This window comes from Poecile atricapillus, chromosome 29, assembly GCF_030490865.1.
Source record: "Poecile atricapillus isolate bPoeAtr1 chromosome 29, bPoeAtr1.hap1, whole genome shotgun sequence".
NCBI classification, from domain to species: domain Eukaryota; kingdom Metazoa; phylum Chordata; class Aves; order Passeriformes; family Paridae; genus Poecile; species Poecile atricapillus.
Genome location: NC_081277.1, coordinates 5,158,408 through 5,174,933, shown reverse-complemented (window position 1 = coordinate 5,174,933; position 16,526 = coordinate 5,158,408). Strand labels below are relative to the sequence as shown.

Genomic DNA, 16,526 nt, shown 5'->3' with positions numbered 1-16,526 from the left:
TGGCCCGCAGCCCACCCCACCCCACCATCTGCCCCCATGCTGGATCACCGAGCCAGGATGGAGAGCAGCAGGAAGGAGAAGGTGAGACTGCTGCCAAGGCAATGCTGGGGGGCTGGGGGGGCCAGGGGGTGCCCAGTGGATGTGAGGAAGAGTGTGGATCCTCACCAGTATTCCAGCCTTCCCTGGAGCGAGTAGCCAGGTGCTCCCAGCATCTCCCAAGGCTGCAGCAGAGGTAGCCCAGAGGATGGCTGGTGGGGAGGACACCAGCTCCTGAAGAGCGTGGGGGCAGCCCAGCATGCCCCAGGGAGGTCCCCATCCCTGAGGTCACACCCCAGCACAGCACAGGCCCTACTGAGGTCAGCACTGAGGTCTCATGATGGAGCTGGAGCATTTGTGGGACATTCTGCTGGGCTGGGATACTCCCACCATCCAAACATCGCCCTGGGCATCTTGCAGCTACACAGCTGCAGCCCCAGGATGAGACGGGGCCTGTCACCTCCTTCAGCTGGCTGTTATCACTGTCACTGAGGCACCCAGCAGGATGGCACATGGCTCATCCCCAGTCAAAAAACAGTTGTTTGTGGGAAGCATCCTCTCCCAGATGGATTGAGCTCATGGGGTCATAGGCGAGGACAGTGGAGACATTCCCTGCTGCCAGCTGGGACACCGAGGGGACACTGAGGGGACGCGGCACATGCGGGACCAGCAGAGATGGGTGTCACTGGCCACTGCAGCCAGCAGCCATATGGTTCCCAGCTCCATCCCATTTGTGGGATGCACTGGAGTATACCATTTCCATGAGAAGCTGAGAGCCAGATAACGTCATGTGGGAAGACCCAAATCCTGCCAGGGAAGGGCCAAACCCATTGTTTTGAAGGCAAGTGAAGAGATGAGTAGGGACATGTGGTGCTGAGATGGAAAAAACATTGGAGAAATAAAATTCGGTGCCAGCCTTGGGACGGGGATTCTCCGGCTGTGGCAGATCTGGTGCTCCCATGCCAAGCGGCGCCGTGGGATGGATTAACACTGAATGCCTTCAGCCAACAACCCAGGAGAGATGATCAAATCCAGCTCCATGCTTTTTCTGGCAGGATTTTTCCTATCATTCTGGGCCAAACATCCTCTGGATCAGGGCAAACCTCACCACAATGCTGTTGTAGGTGCCCAGCCCCATGCCAGGGGGCTCTGTGCTTCAGCATGGCACTGGGGGCCAGGTGGTGTGCCAGGATGGAAGGTAGCTGGACTGAGCCATGGCAAGGGGTGCCCTCAGTGTTGGGATGCTCCAAACCACACCCCAAAAGCTTTACTGAGCCCCCTACCCCAAAACCTGTCAGGAAACAGCAGCAGCCTCGAGGCAAACATCAGTGTGCTGGCAAGAGCATTGGAGCCTACCTGGAGCCCGGTGACTAATGAGCCCTAATGCTGCCGACTGCAGCTGGCAGAGGAGTGCTGGCTCCAGCTCCATCTGACAGCCGAGGCACCTGGCCCCAGCCCTGCCGGCTAATGGAGGCTGCGCCAAGCCTGGGGTTGCTACGGAAAGGATAAACACAGATCCTGCTTGCCAGGTGCTTCCCTGGAGTGGGCCCTGTGGCTTTCCCTGGCAGCGAGACAAGGCAGCAATCCCCAAGAATATTCCCACCTGCTTGCCCTCTGCCCCATATTAGCCCCACATCTGATGGGTGAAAAATGGTACCCACGATTCCCAGTGGGATATAGGGAGAGGGATGCTCCTGGGAAATAAGGAAGATACACCAGCATATTCATAATAAAATAATCCCTTCATAAAAGAATCTCACCATAAAAGGATATCCTTGTGCTCCTTAATGGCATGACCAGAAGCACTCCTTCATGGGAATGACCCTGGGATTCATCAGGATGGGATGTCCCAGGTCACCATTGGAGTGATGCTGGCTTCTACACAGCCATCCAAAAACTTCAGCTGGGTGACAGGGATGGCAGAACCCCAGTGCCAACCCCGCTCCTAAGGGACCCCAGAGCTGACTGTGGCATCCTGCAGGCAGCACCAGAAGGGGACTTGGTGCCTTATGATGGTCCTATAGATTCCCTGGTGCCTCTGTTTAGTGGGAGGACAAAAACAGGATAAGTCATTTCAGAGTGTCCATGTGCTGATGGGGAAAACCAGGGCTGGCAGAAGGGAAACTTGGATATTTCTTGCAGTTCAGGCCCCTTGCATCCAGTATCCCTAGTCCCTGGCTGATGCTGTGTGGTGTGCAGGTGGAGCAGATCCTGTCGGAGTTCCATCTGAAGGAGGAGGACCTGAAGAAGGTGATGTACCGGATGCAGAAGGAGATGGACCGAGGGCTCAAACTGGAGACACATGAGGAAGCCTCTGTCAAAATGCTGCCCACCTATGTCCGTTCCACCCCTGAGGGCTCTGGTACGGTGTCACTCCCTGTCCCTTGTGTGTCACCCCTTTCTCTGACCCCATCAAGCTCCATGTGGAAGGCTGAGCCTACCAAGAGCCCATCACCTTCTCCCCCTCTCCCTGGCTTTGCAGAGGTGGGAGATTTCCTGTCACTGGACCTGGGTGGCACCAATTTCCGCGTGATGCTGGTGAAGGTGGGCGAGGGGGAGGAGGGGCAGTGGAAGGTGAAGACGAAGCACCAGATGTATTCCATCCCAGAGGATGCCATGACCGGGACGGCTGAGATGGTCAGTTGTAGCACACGGGGCATCCCATCCTGCCCCAGCCCCTTTCATTGTGTATGTTTCAGTGGGAACACCGGAGGGGACACCCCCATCCATCCAGCCAGCAGAAGCTGGGGGGTGGCCAGGCCTGGGGAGCCCATGGTGGGGGACAGCATCTGTCCAAGAGCAATGGGAGGGTGGGGACATCCCTTGGGAAAGGCTGGACCCCCTGTCTTCCAGCTTTTTGACTACATCTCCGAGTGCATCTCTGATTTCCTGGACAAGCACCAGATGAAGCACAAAAAGCTGCCCCTGGGCTTCACCTTCTCTTTCCCTGTGAGGCACGAGGACATCGACAAGGTGAGGGGGTGGCCAGGCAGCATGAGGGCTTAGGGGTTCCCAAGCCTCACCTACAACGACAGACCCATTTCTGTCTGAACCCCATTCCAGGGCATCCTCCTGAACTGGACCAAGGGCTTCAAAGCCTCCGGCGCGGAAGGGAACAACGTGGTGGGGCTGCTGAGGGACGCCATCAAACGGCGAGGGGTGAGAGGATCAGATGGCTGTGCTGGAACCGCCGTGGCGCGGAGACCCCAGCACTCCCGGCTGTCCCTGTGATGGGCTTACTGAAGCCTGGCTGTGCCTGCAACAGGGCCACTGGAGCCTGGTGTGTCCCCAGGAAGGGATCACTGGAGCATAGTTGTCCCCATAATGGGGCTGCTGGAGCCAAGTGTGTCTCTGGGCAGGGCTGTTCCATGTGTGTGCGCACACGTTGCATGACACATGCCCAGGTCCTCACCTTTGGGGACCATCCACTCCAAACCTGCCTGTTGTGGGACAGCCTGACCCCCCATAAGCCCACAATGGTCCCTGTCCCCAGGACTTCGAGATGGATGTGGTGGCAATGGTGAATGACACAGTGGCCACAATGATCTCCTGCTACTATGAAGATCACCGGTGCGAGGTTGGGATGATTGTGGGTAAGATGCCCCTTCTACAGGGACATGTGGCTGGGGACAGGGAATTGTCCCATGGCCCTGCTCCCCTGCTGCCTCCCCTGTCCTTTTGGGGAGACACACCAAGGACACGGGGGTGGCAGTGGCACTCTGCTGAGGTGTCTGGTGGTTGGGACATCAAATGGCATCGTCTGGCCCCAACAGAGTGGTTGGGGCACTTTGGGAGTAGAAAAAGGGTGGTCACTATAATAGGGCAGGTCCCCCCAGGACTGCCCTGCCCTCAGGCTGTAGGTGGCTCTGGCACCTCATCATAGGGACCCTCAGAAGGTGGTGGGAATGAGTTTGAAGCCTGCTGGCTCCATCCCCCAATCCCCGCGGAGAGCAGCCCCCCACCTCCCCCAGCCCCTCACTATCTTTAGTGCCATCAGCCACGTGCCAACATGCCATCTGGGCTCTGTGTCCCCTCACCTGGGTAAACACATGTTGGGATGTTTATCAGTTTCTTGGGGCTGGCACAGTGCCCAGAGCCCCCTGGAGCCTGCCATGGGGACAAGTGGCCAGCCAGGGCTGTGGGGACACTGTGGCAGTGGGGAGCAGGAGGGATGTCCATCCCCATCACTGCAGGACAAGGATGTGCAACTCCAAGCACAGCCTTCAGTCATGATTTCAGTAACTGAATCCTGGTTCAGGACCAGTTGGGATGGGAGGGCTGTGGCGGGGGGGTGTGACTGCTGCCCCTCCCTCCCCACTGCCCAGGGACGGGCTGTAATGCCTGCTACATGGAGGAGATGCACAACGTGGAGCTGGTGGAGGGCGACGAGGGGCGGATGTGTGTGAACACGGAGTGGGGAGCCTTTGGTGCCTCTGGGGAGCTGGACGAGTTCCTCCTGGAGTACGACCGCGTGGTGGACGAGACCTCACTTAACCCCGGTCAGCAACTGTAAGGAATAGGAGAGATCCAGTTCCTCTGGGCATCCCTCCCATCCCCTGCGCCACGCTGGGCTCAGCCCCCAGCACAGGCATCCTTCACCCTGGGCCATGCCCATGTGCGGGAACACATCCAGCAAGGAGGGGGGGGAAGGAAAGAGGGGGTGCTGTGGGAAGTGGCCCCTCAAATCCCAGCTCTGATGCCGCCCCCTCGCCTATGTCCCCCCCACCAGGTACGAGAAGATCATTGGAGGGAAGTACATGGGGGAAATCGTGCGGCTGGTGCTGTTGAAGCTGGTGGATGAGAACCTTCTTTTCAATGGGGAGGCCTCTGAGAAGCTCAAGACTCGTGGGACTTTTGAGACCCGCTTCATGTCCCAGATTGAGAGGTATGAGGTTGGGGTGTGGCACCCCCAAACCAGCCTGCCGGGCTGCATCGCACTGGGGGGTCTGTGCTCTCACTCCACACTGCTCCAGGCATACTGAGGAGTTTGTGCTCCCGCTCTGCACTGGGCTGTCCCACATTGGGATCCCCCTATTCCATCATCCCATACCAGTCTGCTTTGACTGCCTCATTTTGGGGTCCTTTATCCTGTTACTCCACACCAGCCTACTGTGACTGTCCATCTTGGAGTCCCTGCATCCTGCCACGCAAACCAGTGTCCCATGTCATGGACCCATCATGATGAGACATCATGATCCCATCATTCCGTACCTGCCTTCTCTGTCCCAAATTGGGGTCCCTCTGTCCCATCACCCCACATCAGCCCTCTACAGTAGCCCCCTGTTGGGGTCCCCCATCCCATCATCCCACACCAACCTGCTCTGACTGACCCAGTTGGGGTTCCCCATCCTGTGACCCCATACAACTGTCCCATGTGAGGATTCCCAATCCCATCACTCCCCCATCCCTCTCCAGCTGTCTCACCCAGGGTCCCCACCCTTCAGCCTTTGCTGACCCCCTCTTCTCTCCCTACCCCAGTGATTCTGATGACCGCAAGCAGATCTACAACATCTTGTCAGCCTTTGAGCTGCTGCCATCTCGGACAGACTGTGAGATCGTGCGCCGGGTGTGTGAGAGCGTGTCCACACGGGCTGCCCAGATGTGTTCGGCCGGGCTGGCCGGCGTCATCAACCGCATGCGGGAGAGCCGCAGCCAGGACACCCTCAAGATCACTGTTGGTGTTGATGGTTCCGTCTACAAGCTCCATCCCAGGTGGGGATCCCCAGACCCAATGACATTTCTATCCTCTCCCTTCATCCCCAAAGCCTTGACCCCATTTGTGACCCTGTGTTCCTACTCCCCAGCTTCAAGGACCACTTCCATGCCACAGTGCGGCAGCTGACGCCTGGCTGTGACATCACGTTCATCCAGTCAGAGGAAGGCAGCGGGCGCGGGGCCGCTCTCATCTCAGCCGTGGCCTGCAAGATGGCCTGCATGATGGGGCAGTGAGCTGGACTCAGAGGGGGGACGGCAGGGGCTGGTGGTCCTGCTCGGAGCGCTGTGGGAGCAGACATGGATGCGGGAAGGAGGCAGCTCCGGCCCCCCAATAAATGGGGTGTGTGTGGACTTCTCTGGGGCCCCTTGGGCCAGTCCTCCTTGTGCCTCTCTCCCCATGCTGGTAGAGAGACGTACCCAAATGGGTATGGGGCAGCCAAGGAGCTTCCCATGCCCTCATCCTCCCCCCCATCCTCACCCAGCTGCAGCAAGGTGGGCTCCAGCGCATCCCAGAACCTTTGTTGGGGGAAAGTTCCCCCAAGGGGGGTGGCCTAGAGATAAGGGGCTTTTTGGGGGGTACTTTGAGTGGGATGTCAGGGTAGAGGAGCTCCCCACCAGTGATCCCTGAGGTGCAGAGACTGACCAGAGTGCACTAGAAATAGACCAGATGGAGGTGGGTATACTGGGGGTACACATGCCCCTCCAGCCATGTCCTCACACATGTTCCCTGAAAGGTCTGGGGCATCCCAGAGATTTAAGTTCACCAGAGGATCTGGACCAGAGTATTGGGGTCCCTCTGTGGGTCATGGACACCCCAGGGTGTTTGGGATTTCTCTAAGGATCTGGCAATACTGGAGCATATTGTGGTTCCCTGAGGGCTCTGGAAGCACCCCAGGGTGGAGGGGTCCTCCTGGGACACCACAGGGTGTTGGGGTCCCTTTGGAGGTTTGGGGCACCCCAGGGTCTGGGGCCCACTCAGGGTGGGGTCAACCCTGGGGGTGTGGGGCTGCCCCATGATATGGGCCATCCTGGTGGTCCAGGGTTATATCTGTGATATTTGGGGCCACTGCAGCGGTCTAGGGTCACCCTGGGACATGGGGGCACTGAGCATCTAGGGACATCTCAGGGTGCTGGGGTAACTCTTGGGCATCCTGGACCAGCTGAGTGGACAGGATCACCACAGGATGTTGGCCCAACCTGGGAGGCTGGGACTGCTGTAGGGTCTTGGTGTCCTCACAAAGCGCAGGGAGTGCACATTAAGGGGCTTGGGACACAGGTGTCTGTGTCACCTGAAGGGACAAAGCCACCCCGTGGTGCTGCTCCTGAAGCCCCAGATCCATGGGTGGCAGTGGGATCCCCACAGCTCACTGCAGGAGGGGAAGGGGATCCCTCTGTTCTGCTTGGCTGCAGCCCTCAGCCAGCAGGATTCTGTCTGTTCTGATTGGCTTGCATCAGAAAAATATCCTTGAGTTCTAATTGATGGCAGCCCTCAGAGACCTGCAGTCCCTCTGTTCCAATTGGCCAGGGGCAAACAGGAGAGATTCCCTGCACTCAGATCGGCTGGAAATAAAGAAAAAGGGGTGTGGGATTCCCTGTGCTCTGACTGGCTGGGACTGAAGAAGGGATTCCCTGTGCTCAGCTGGGACAGTGCCAATGCCATGTGTTGGGGACACTGAGAATGATCCCAAGCCCACGGCAGTGCTGGTGACAAGTGGGTGACAAGTGTCAGTGCCAAGTGCAGGGACAGATGCAGTGCCAGGCATGGGGACACATGCTGGTGCATGGTGAGGGGACAGTGACGGCCAGGACCACCCAGGTGTGAGGAGGGAACCGCTCACTCCAGCCCACATGGGACACATCCCCACACTAGTGCTGGCATCTTTGGTGTCACCTTGGCCCTGCTGGGGGCAAGCCAGGGCCAGACTGCCCCCTGCTAGTGCCTGGTGCCATACACCCTTGTCACCGTGTCCCCCCCCAGGGCAGACAAACAAGACCCGTGGAGCCAGAGGAGGGACTTTATTGTGGTGGAGAGAGATGGCTGGGCTGCGGGGGCATCAGGGACTGGAGGAGCATCAGGGTTTGGGGGGCACTTGGGGCTGTGCCTGTGGAGAAAGGAAAGAGCAGGGGGTGAGTCGGGGTCAGCAGAAGCAGCTTCTCTAGCCTTCCTCCTGCTCCACAATGCACTTTGGGGTGACCTGGTTCACCCCCACCCTACAAGGCTGCAGCAGGGAAGGTTCAGAAACCCCAAGCACACTCCCACCCCTCCGGCAGGTGTGGGGTGCAGGATGTGGGGTGCAAAGTGTGGGACGCAGAGGGGGGACATGGGATCAGCATGCAGGGTTCAGGACACACTGCAGGACTGCGACATGCAGGAGTGCAGGACATTTGTTGCAGCATCAGGATATGGGTGCAGGATGTGGGTTCAGGACCAGGTCGTAGGGTGCAGGACACACTGCAGGACAGGGGGTGTGGGACTGCAATGCAGGGTGCAGGGCATGGTGCAGGATGCGGGATGTAGGTTGGGATATGGGGTGCAGGACACAGGATATGGCACATGGGGTATGGGATCAGGATGCAGGATGTGGGATGCAAGACACAGGATGCAGAGTGCAGGATCAGGCCATGGGATGCAGTATCAGGATACAGGTGGGCACTGACCGTGCTCAGGACCGGCAGATGCCCATGGCAGCGCAGATATCCCGGGGCATGTCCCCGTTCTGCAGCCCCTCAGTGATCTGGTCCTTGTACTTGTTCACCAGCCGCTGGCACAGCCTGCCCATGGCCCGGCCCAGCACCCGGCAGCCCTTCTGCAGTGCTGCTGCCACTGCCTCCTGCCAAAGCCACTGCAGGTTAGGGGCCACAGGGAGTGGGCTCCTGGCCCAGCCCCCCAGCCCCTCATCTCCCCTCACCTGGTCGGGGTCGTCACCTGCTAGCGTCTTTATCTTCTTCAGGGCCTTGGTGCACAGGCTACACTTAATCCCCCTGCCCTGCGTCACACCATCCCCATCAGTCATGCTGTCCCCTTCAGCCACATTCCCCTGTAGGGACACAAAAGACCTTCAGGGCTGCCTGGACTCCTGGGTGGCCCTGGCAGTACTTGGGGGTGGGGCACTCACCAGGCTGTCCCAGAGGTGCTGGCACAGCTGCTCCCAGCCACAGCGTGTGACCATGGCCAGGTCCCAGCACCTGGACATTGGGTCACCCTGGCAGGGCAGGGGAGGTGTGCCCTGTGTTGCTGCATGGGGACAGGACGGTGAGCATGGCTGCAGGTTGGCTGCCCATCATAGGGGCCGTGGAGGTGCCCAGACCCCTAAACCACCAGTCCCAGGTATTCAGCCCCATCCCCACCATCCCTCCTGCCCTCACATCCTTCTGTTCCCATCTTTCCTAGCAGTGCAGACCCTGTCCCCACACATCCCTAGGTGCCGGTCCCAACATGGATACCATGCCCATCCTCCCTGGGTCCTCAGACAGACCCCATCCGTGCCACCCCCAGGCGCTTGTTCACGTAAGACACCATCCCAGCAACTCCCAAGCCCTCACCATCCCTCCTGCCTGTCCCCTTGTCCTCCTTCTCACATCCTTCAGTGCCTGTCACTACACAGACCCCATCCCTGTCACACACAGGTCCCCACACAGACCCCAGCCCCCCAAGCTCAATCATCCAGGCTGCCACCCCCACTGTCCCCATGTGTCTCCTCTCTCCTCCACCTCGGGGTGACCATCGCCCCTGGGAGGCAGGAGGGTCCCCATTACCTCCCAGCAGCAGCAGCAGCAGCAGGAAGAAGGTGGCAGCCATGGTGAGCCCACTGAGCCGGTGACAGCAGGTGACTGACAGGGGGTGACTGCCCTGACACCTTTTATAGCGAGGCCGCGGGCTGTGGGGGTGGGGGACCAAAACCCCAAAACTCCTTAAAACAGAAGGCGGCTGCTCCCCAGAGCCCTTCCTGCCTCACACCTCCACCCCCGCAGGAAGGGGACACCGAGGGCCTCGGGGCGGATATGGAGGAGCTCAGCAGCCCCCAACCTCCTCAGCCTCGTCCCCTCAGGGAAGCTGCCCGTAAGTCCCCCAAAGTGTGGGGCAGGGAGGGAGTGGCCAGACTGGCCACTGGCCCGAGGGCTCCGGAGGGTCCATCCCGAGATGGGTGAGGTCTATCCCGGGGTCCTCTTTGGACCCCTCAGGGCTCTGGGGAGTCCAAGGGCTTGGGCTTAGTGTCCCCCCGGGGTGAGTCCTGGTGTCCTCTCTGGGGTCGGTCATGATGTCCCCCAGGGTTTGGTCACGGTCTCCCCTTCATCTCATGGGTTCGGCGTGGCTCCCGGGTCGATCCCGACATCTCGCCATGGAGGGGACATTCCCGTCCATGTCCCCCGTGCGGGACTCTCGCACCGCCCCGCTCCACAGCGGTTGCCGTGGTGACCCGGACGTCACTTCCGCCGCGCGGACACAACTTCCGGCTTTGCAGCGTTCGCGCCTTTTCCCGCCTCAGCCCCACCCTCATGGCGGGTGCCGGTGTCAGCGGCGACCCTCGACCTCTGACCCCTCACGCCGTACGAGACCTGCGGGAACCCCGAGCGGCGGCCGAGGGCTTGTCCCCGTTTGGGAGCGGGGGAGATCCCGGTTGAGGGGGCTGGGGGGACCCTGTGATGTCCTGCAGGGGGCTGGGGTTGGGGGGGCTGTTGTGCCTCGGGGGGCTCCCGGTGCCAGGGAGGTGTGTGGGGGCCCAGTGCCGCGGGGAGGAGGATTGTGCCAGAGGGAGGCACTGGTGCCTGGGGATGTCAGGGCGCTCAGCGGGTCCTGAGTCCATTTGGGAGAGGGGGGGGTCCTGGGAGGATCCAGTGTCCAAGGTGTATTTTGTGGGGACTTCAGGTGTCCTATTCTGTGGGAGGGGGTTTTAGGAGAGGTTGGTCTGGTGCAGTCACCAGGCTGAGTTTGGGGATGCCCTGGGTTTCAAGGAGAAAGGGAGGAACGGGGGCTGAGGGGATGCAGTGTGCAGAAGGAGGGTCAGACCTGGACATGGTTTGTATTTTGGGGGTGGGGAAGATTTTCAGGGGGACTGTTGTGTCTTGGGGTGACGGTGATGGCCAGGTGGGAGCTAGGGTCCTTAATTCACCAATTTATTTTCCAGACCCTTCGTTAGACCCCCATGTCCTGCACCATGTTTTCAGAGCAGGCAGCCCCCACGGCGCAGGGGCTGCTGGCCCCCCCCTCGGCCGAGCCCCCCACCTTCCCCCGGGTGCCTGTGTCAGGCTATTCAGACTGCTCACAGCCCTTCCAGCTGGGCGAGCGCAGCTTCTCCCGGCAGTACGCCCACATCTACGCCGTGCGCCTCGCCGGGATGCGGCCGGGCCTGGAGCAGCGTGCACGGAGCCGATGGGGTGAGCCCGGGGGGAACCCTCTGTTTGTCAGAGCCCTGCCCCAGGAAAAACACTCACTGAGGGGCTGGAGTGTGTCCAGAGGTAGGGACAAAGCTGGGGAATGGGCTGGGGGGGGCTCAGGCTGGAGAGAAGGAGGTTTAGAGGGGACCTTCTTGCTCTCCACAATTTCCTGGCAGGAGGGTGCAGCCAGCAGGGGGTCAGGCTCTGCTCCTGGGAAGCAATGGATAGGACAAGAGGACACGACCTCAAGTTGCACCAGGAGAGGTTCAGATTGGATATTGGGAAAATTCCTTCATGGAAAGGGCACAGACTGCCCAGGGCAGTGCTAGAGTCCCCATCCCTGTGGGGAAATAACAGTTGTGTGGATGTGGCACTTGGGAACATAGGTTAGTGGTGGCCTTGGCAACAAACATCTGTGGCGCTGCCTTTAGATTTTATATCCATGTTTGACCAGATATATATCTGGGGTCCAGAAGTGAGTTAGTGTTCTCGTTCTCAGGCTGGATGTAATGTACCCTGCAGGCATCCCTGCGGTCAAGATCCATCCTTGTTGGGGGGCAGTCCATCCCTGCCAGGCTGGGATCCACCCACAGCCTTCCTGCAACCTGAGCAGCTCCAGTGTAGCCAGTTCTGCCAGTCTCCAGTGACATTTTACACCCTTGACGAGATGTGCAGCACAGCCCAGCTGAAGCAGCTTAGCCCCCCAGCTCTGGGATGCACAGCAATGGTGGGATAATGCATTTGCAGCTGCATTATGTGGTAATCCTGCTGCAGCTCCCACCTGGAGCTCTGACCTTGGGACAAGCTGCATTCCCCATCACAGGTAGAAGGGGGGGTGTGGGCAGGGAGAACACAATTGTCACATCGCCCCACACACTTTTGGGAGCAGGAGTTGAGTGTTAGGTTTGTCAGGGTGGGGCTAGGGAAGGAAGGGTAGTAGAAAGAAGTGGGGTACAGGAGGGTGCAGGGGTGTGAGAGGTGCTGGGGGGGTTGTTTCCTGGCCAGGGGGGTTGTGGTTCTGTGGGTGGGACACTCAGAGTTTCCATCCGCAGCATGAAGCAATGCTGGTGCTGCTGAGGCTCTGCCCCCCCAGCCTGGGCACAGCCAGCAATTGAATTTCCATTGGCTTTGCCCTTCTATGGGCAAAAACCCCTTCAGTGGAAGCTTTTGGGCTGGACGCCTGCTCTGGTGCTCTTCCCAGCCCCGTGGGCTGTGTGGAAGCAAAGCCAGTGCTGGTCCCACGGCAGATGTCATTCTGTGGTTGTCCACCCTGAACTTTGCCAAGTGTGACAGGACCCAGTGGTTTGTAAAGCTCCACCTCCTGGAGTCCTGGGATGGGACCAGATTTAGGGGTTTGTCTCCCAGCAGGAAGCGCCTGCAGGCAAAAATCTGGAGAGCACAGCCCCCTCCCCCCCGAACACACATTTTGGGGAGTTTGAGCCAAAAATAAGAAACTTCAACAGGATTGTTTTTGTTCTGACTCATAGTGTTTGCATTCCTGAGCTCGGGAATCCATGTTTCCAGTGTGGGATGCCAGGGATGGCAGTGGGGTGCTCTCCTTGAGACAAGAGTCGTGTTCAGCAGCACATGATGAGCAAAGTGAGATTTTTGGGAGGAGAAATGTCACCCAGAAAGGACGAGGAGCTGGCGCAGGCAGTGTTGTTTTGGGAGAGGAGACCAGGAACCAGGTTCCTTCCTCTTCTCTGGCATCTGAGGCTTAGGATGGACTTAACAGGCTGGTTTGAATGGGGAATGACAATTTCACAGCCACATTTGGGATGGGAAGATGCACACTGAATGGGGCTGGAGCACCTCTGGGTCCCCAGGGTTGTGGGGTAAGAAGTTTTTGGCTCACCTTGTGGTGAGGGAGACTTTTGCGTCTCAGCTACAAAATGGATGCAGCTGGGGCTGTGATGCTTCTTTCAGCTCCTGAGGTTCTCCCAGCCTGGATCCCCTGTGGATCCTTGCCTAAAGCCCAGGGACCTGTCAGCATGTCAGGATCTTCTCTGAATGTAATGGGGATCCTGAATTCCACAGGGATCTGGGGCAGAGGATCTGGCCCTGGCAGAGGTCAGGTTTGGAGGTGTTGAGTGATCTGTCAGCTCTGAGTAGGATGTTTGGGCCATCCCCTGGGTGAAGTGCAGCCCCCCATGCCCAAGGGCAGGAACATTGCATCCTGGACCCTTCCTGGGCAGAGCTGTTACTGGGAGCTAAACACACATCATGACCCAGCTTTCCCCCCAGCACAAAGGAAATGCCTGAAGGCTTGCAGGCTCTGGAATGCTCCTCGGCCCCATCTGGCCCACACATGTCTGTTCGGCACTGTGCCTCAAGGAAAAGCAGGAGGCTTCCCACCATTCCCCAGCGCCTCTTGCTGGCCTCAACACTGGGGCCCTTCAGCTGCTCCCACCAGCCCTGCACTGTGCCTGCCACCACCCCGAGGCCACTGACCCATGTCTCTCCACAGGGAATGACATTGCACTGCGGAAGCTCTCAGAGCTGCAGGCAGGAGAGAAGTGCTGCGTGGTGGGGACGCTCTTCAAGGCCATGGAGCTCCAGCCCTCCATCCTGCAGGAGATCAGCGAGGAGGTAATGGGCTCACCACCTCCTCCTCCTCCTCTGCACAGTCTGGGGGGTTGTGCCACCACACGTCAGAGCTCATCTGGGTTTCCATGGCTTCCCTGTGCTTATTGTAGCCAGGGCAGTGGCAAGGATTTGAGCAGGATGGCCTGTGCCCAGCCTGTCCCTAGATGCCACCTTGGTGCCAGCATGTGTGTGTGTGTGTGTGTTCCTTATGAAATCATGGAAACATGGAATGGGTTGGGTTGGAAGAAACCTTGAAACTCATCCATGGGCTGGGATACCTTCCAGTAGTCCAGGTTGCTCCAAGCCCCATCCAGCCTGGCCTTGAACACTTTCAGGGATCCAGAGGCAGCCACAGCTTCTCTGGGCAACCTGTGCCAGGGCCTCACCACCATCACAGGGTATTCCTTCCCCATATCCAATCTAAACCCACCCTTTTTCCATCTGTCCCTCCCCCCCCGCTTGCCACCACTTGCTCAGTGATGCTTTTCCAGTGCTCAGTGAAACTGGCCCATACGGGGGGTTCCAGCTGCCGGGGCCCCCAGCTGGGTTGTTGGCTGTACTGGTGATGGGGGTCTGGGGTTGGGAAAGGTCCTTGGGGCCTGCTGGTCCTTGCTGAGGCTGTCAGAGCTGTCCCTGTGCTCTTGCAGCACAACCTGGTGCCTCAGCCACCCCTGCCCAAGTACATCCAGCCCTCTGATGAGCTGATCCTGGAGGATGAGCTTCAGCGGATCAAGCTGGAAGGAGCCATTGATGTGCAGAGGCTGGTGACAGGTAAGGGACAGTGGTGGCTCTGTGGTGGCACCCACCCTGCAGGTGCTGGCCAGGGGTGACCACCTGCTCTGCCATAGGGACCATCTTGGCTGTGTATGGCTCTGAGCAGGACGACGGCAGATTCCTGGTGGAGGATCACTGCTTCACCGACTTGCCGCCACCACTGCCCTGGAACGGGCCCAGCTCTGACCGGTGAGTCAGCAGCAGCAGGACTGGGGCTGGCAGCGTGTCCCTGCTGTGTCCCTGAGCCCCTTGTCCCAAGAGGACTGGCAGGGGGTCTGGGCCCCCTGCCCCAGCTCTCTGAAGCTATTAAGTTTGGGAGCATGGCACACTGCCTGAGCCTCTCCATCCATCCAGGTTTGTGCTGCTGGCCTCAGGACTGGGGCTGGGCAGTGTGAGTGGGGAGGCCCTGCTGAGCACTCAGCTACTGGTGGATGTGGTGACGGGGCAACTGGGTGCAGAGGGCGAGCAGAGCTGTGCTGCTCACATCACCCGTGTCATTCTGGCTGGGAATCTGCTGAGCCAGAACACACAGAGCCGAGACACCATCAACAAGGTACAGCAAGGAGGGAGCTGCAGCCTCGTGGTGCTCCTGGGGCACTGGGAGGGTGTGGAGAGGGGGAAGAGGGGGTGCAGGGTTGTCCCTCACTGTCTTCCCACTCACCTAGGCCAAGTACTTGACCAAGAAGACCCAGGCTGCAAGTGTGGAGGCTGTGAAGATGCTGGATGAGATCCTGCTGCAGCTCTGTGTGAGTGCTCAGGGTTGGCCAGGGAATCAGGTTCCTTTGGGGGAGGGAGTCTAGTTCCTGACGTGGGGTAGCAGTCCAGAGTGCAGGGTGGCAAAACTCCCTTGCCCAGCACCCAATTTCCCTTTGAGCACCCAATATGGGGAGGTAGATTACAGCCCAGCTCCAGATCCTTCTCCTGGGATCTGGCCTCCTTGGTGAAGCCAAGTGCAGTGTCCTGAGGAAAAGGAGCAGCAGTGACACCAGCGCTTTGCTCTGAGCCCCCTTGGAGGGCACTTTGGCCACCCAGTTGGTCCCTGTTCTACCCACAGAGCTCCGTGCCTGTGGACGTGATGCCCGGCGAGTTTGACCCCACCAACTACACGCTGCCGCAGCAGCCCCTGCACCGCTGCATGCTGCCCCTGGCCGGTGCCTACGCCACTCTGCACCTCGTCACCAACCCCTACCAGGCCAACCTGGATGGTGTCAGGTAAACAAACCTGGTGCTCTGGTGACTGTCAGTGGCGTGGGACCATGGGACATGTCCCAGCATGCCCAGCATATAAAGCTCTCCTTCTTTCCCCCATAATGTAGGTTTTTGGGGACATCAGGACAAAACATCAGTGATATCTTCAAATACAGCAGCATGGATGACTACCTGGAGATCCTGGAGTGGACACTGCTGGCAGGACACATCAGCCCCACGGCCCCAGACACCCTCGGTATGGTGAGGGCTGGGAGGTTGTTGAATGGGGGGCTTTGCCAGGGGCTCCCCCCTAATTCCCATCTTCCCCAGGCTGTTACCCGTTCTACAAATCTGACCCATTTATCCTCACCGAGTGCCCTCACGTCTACTTCTGCGGCAATGCACCCCACTTCCAGTCCAAACTGCTCCAAGGTGGGTCTCACAGCACACCCAGATCATTGTGGGGGCTGGAAACCCACACTGGGGGCTGCTGGGGGACTCCTCTGCCTGACACGCACTTGTGTTTGCAGGGAAGGAGGGGCAGCGGGTGCTGCTGGTGACAGTGCCAGACTTCAGTGCCACGCAGACTGCCTGCCTCATCAACCTGCGCAACCTCACCTGCCAGCCCATCACCTTCTCCACCTTTGGAGCTGACGGTGAGGATGGGGACATGGAAGTTGGACACTGACCATAGGGAGGGCACAGACTCCACAAGCCCTCACCCCTCAAGGGGTCCTGGCAACCCACTGCCTCTGTCTGTCCTCTGGGAGGGTGACAGAGCTGGGTGGGGAAGCACTGGAGGGACAAGATGTTCATACCAATATAACTTGATTTATTTGTGTAACAAAAAC

At 59.1% G+C, this 16,526-nt stretch overlaps 2 protein-coding genes across 4 annotated transcripts; both read left to right on the top strand.

The window, feature by feature from the left end:
- Nucleotides 1–6,088, top strand: GCK (glucokinase). 2 transcript variants are annotated; one of them, XM_058859286.1, is made up of 10 exons: nt 1–81; nt 2,236–2,398; nt 2,519–2,673; nt 2,890–3,009; nt 3,100–3,195; nt 3,530–3,629; nt 4,362–4,545; nt 4,766–4,921; nt 5,515–5,748; nt 5,841–6,088. In XM_058859286.1, exons 1-10 carry the CDS (start codon nt 37–39, stop codon nt 5,983–5,985), a joined length of 1,398 nt encoding a protein of 465 aa, XP_058715269.1. In that variant the 5' UTR covers nt 1–36; the 3' UTR covers nt 5,986–6,088. The 2 variants fall into 2 exon arrangements, with proteins under 2 accessions (XP_058715269.1, XP_058715270.1); XM_058859287.1 differs by lacking the exons at nt 1–81; nt 2,236–2,398; nt 2,519–2,673; ... (1 more) ...; nt 3,100–3,195; nt 3,530–3,629 and having other exon boundaries at nt 4,403–4,535.
- A 4,100-nt stretch (nt 6,089–10,188) lies between these two features.
- POLD2 (DNA polymerase delta 2, accessory subunit) lies at nt 10,189–16,384 on the top strand. 2 transcript variants are annotated; one of them, XM_058859283.1, is made up of 11 exons: nt 10,189–10,299; nt 10,878–11,127; nt 13,595–13,716; nt 14,361–14,484; nt 14,562–14,676; nt 14,842–15,040; nt 15,153–15,233; nt 15,542–15,699; nt 15,804–15,931; nt 16,006–16,107; nt 16,206–16,363. In XM_058859283.1, exons 2-11 carry the CDS (start codon nt 10,896–10,898, stop codon nt 16,361–16,363), a joined length of 1,419 nt encoding a protein of 472 aa, XP_058715266.1. In that variant the 5' UTR covers nt 10,189–10,299; nt 10,878–10,895. The 2 variants fall into 2 exon arrangements, with proteins under 2 accessions (XP_058715266.1, XP_058715268.1); XM_058859285.1 differs by lacking the exon at nt 10,189–10,299 and having other exon boundaries at nt 10,473–11,127; nt 15,778–15,931; nt 16,206–16,384.
- Nucleotides 16,385–16,526: the final 142 nt, after the last annotated feature.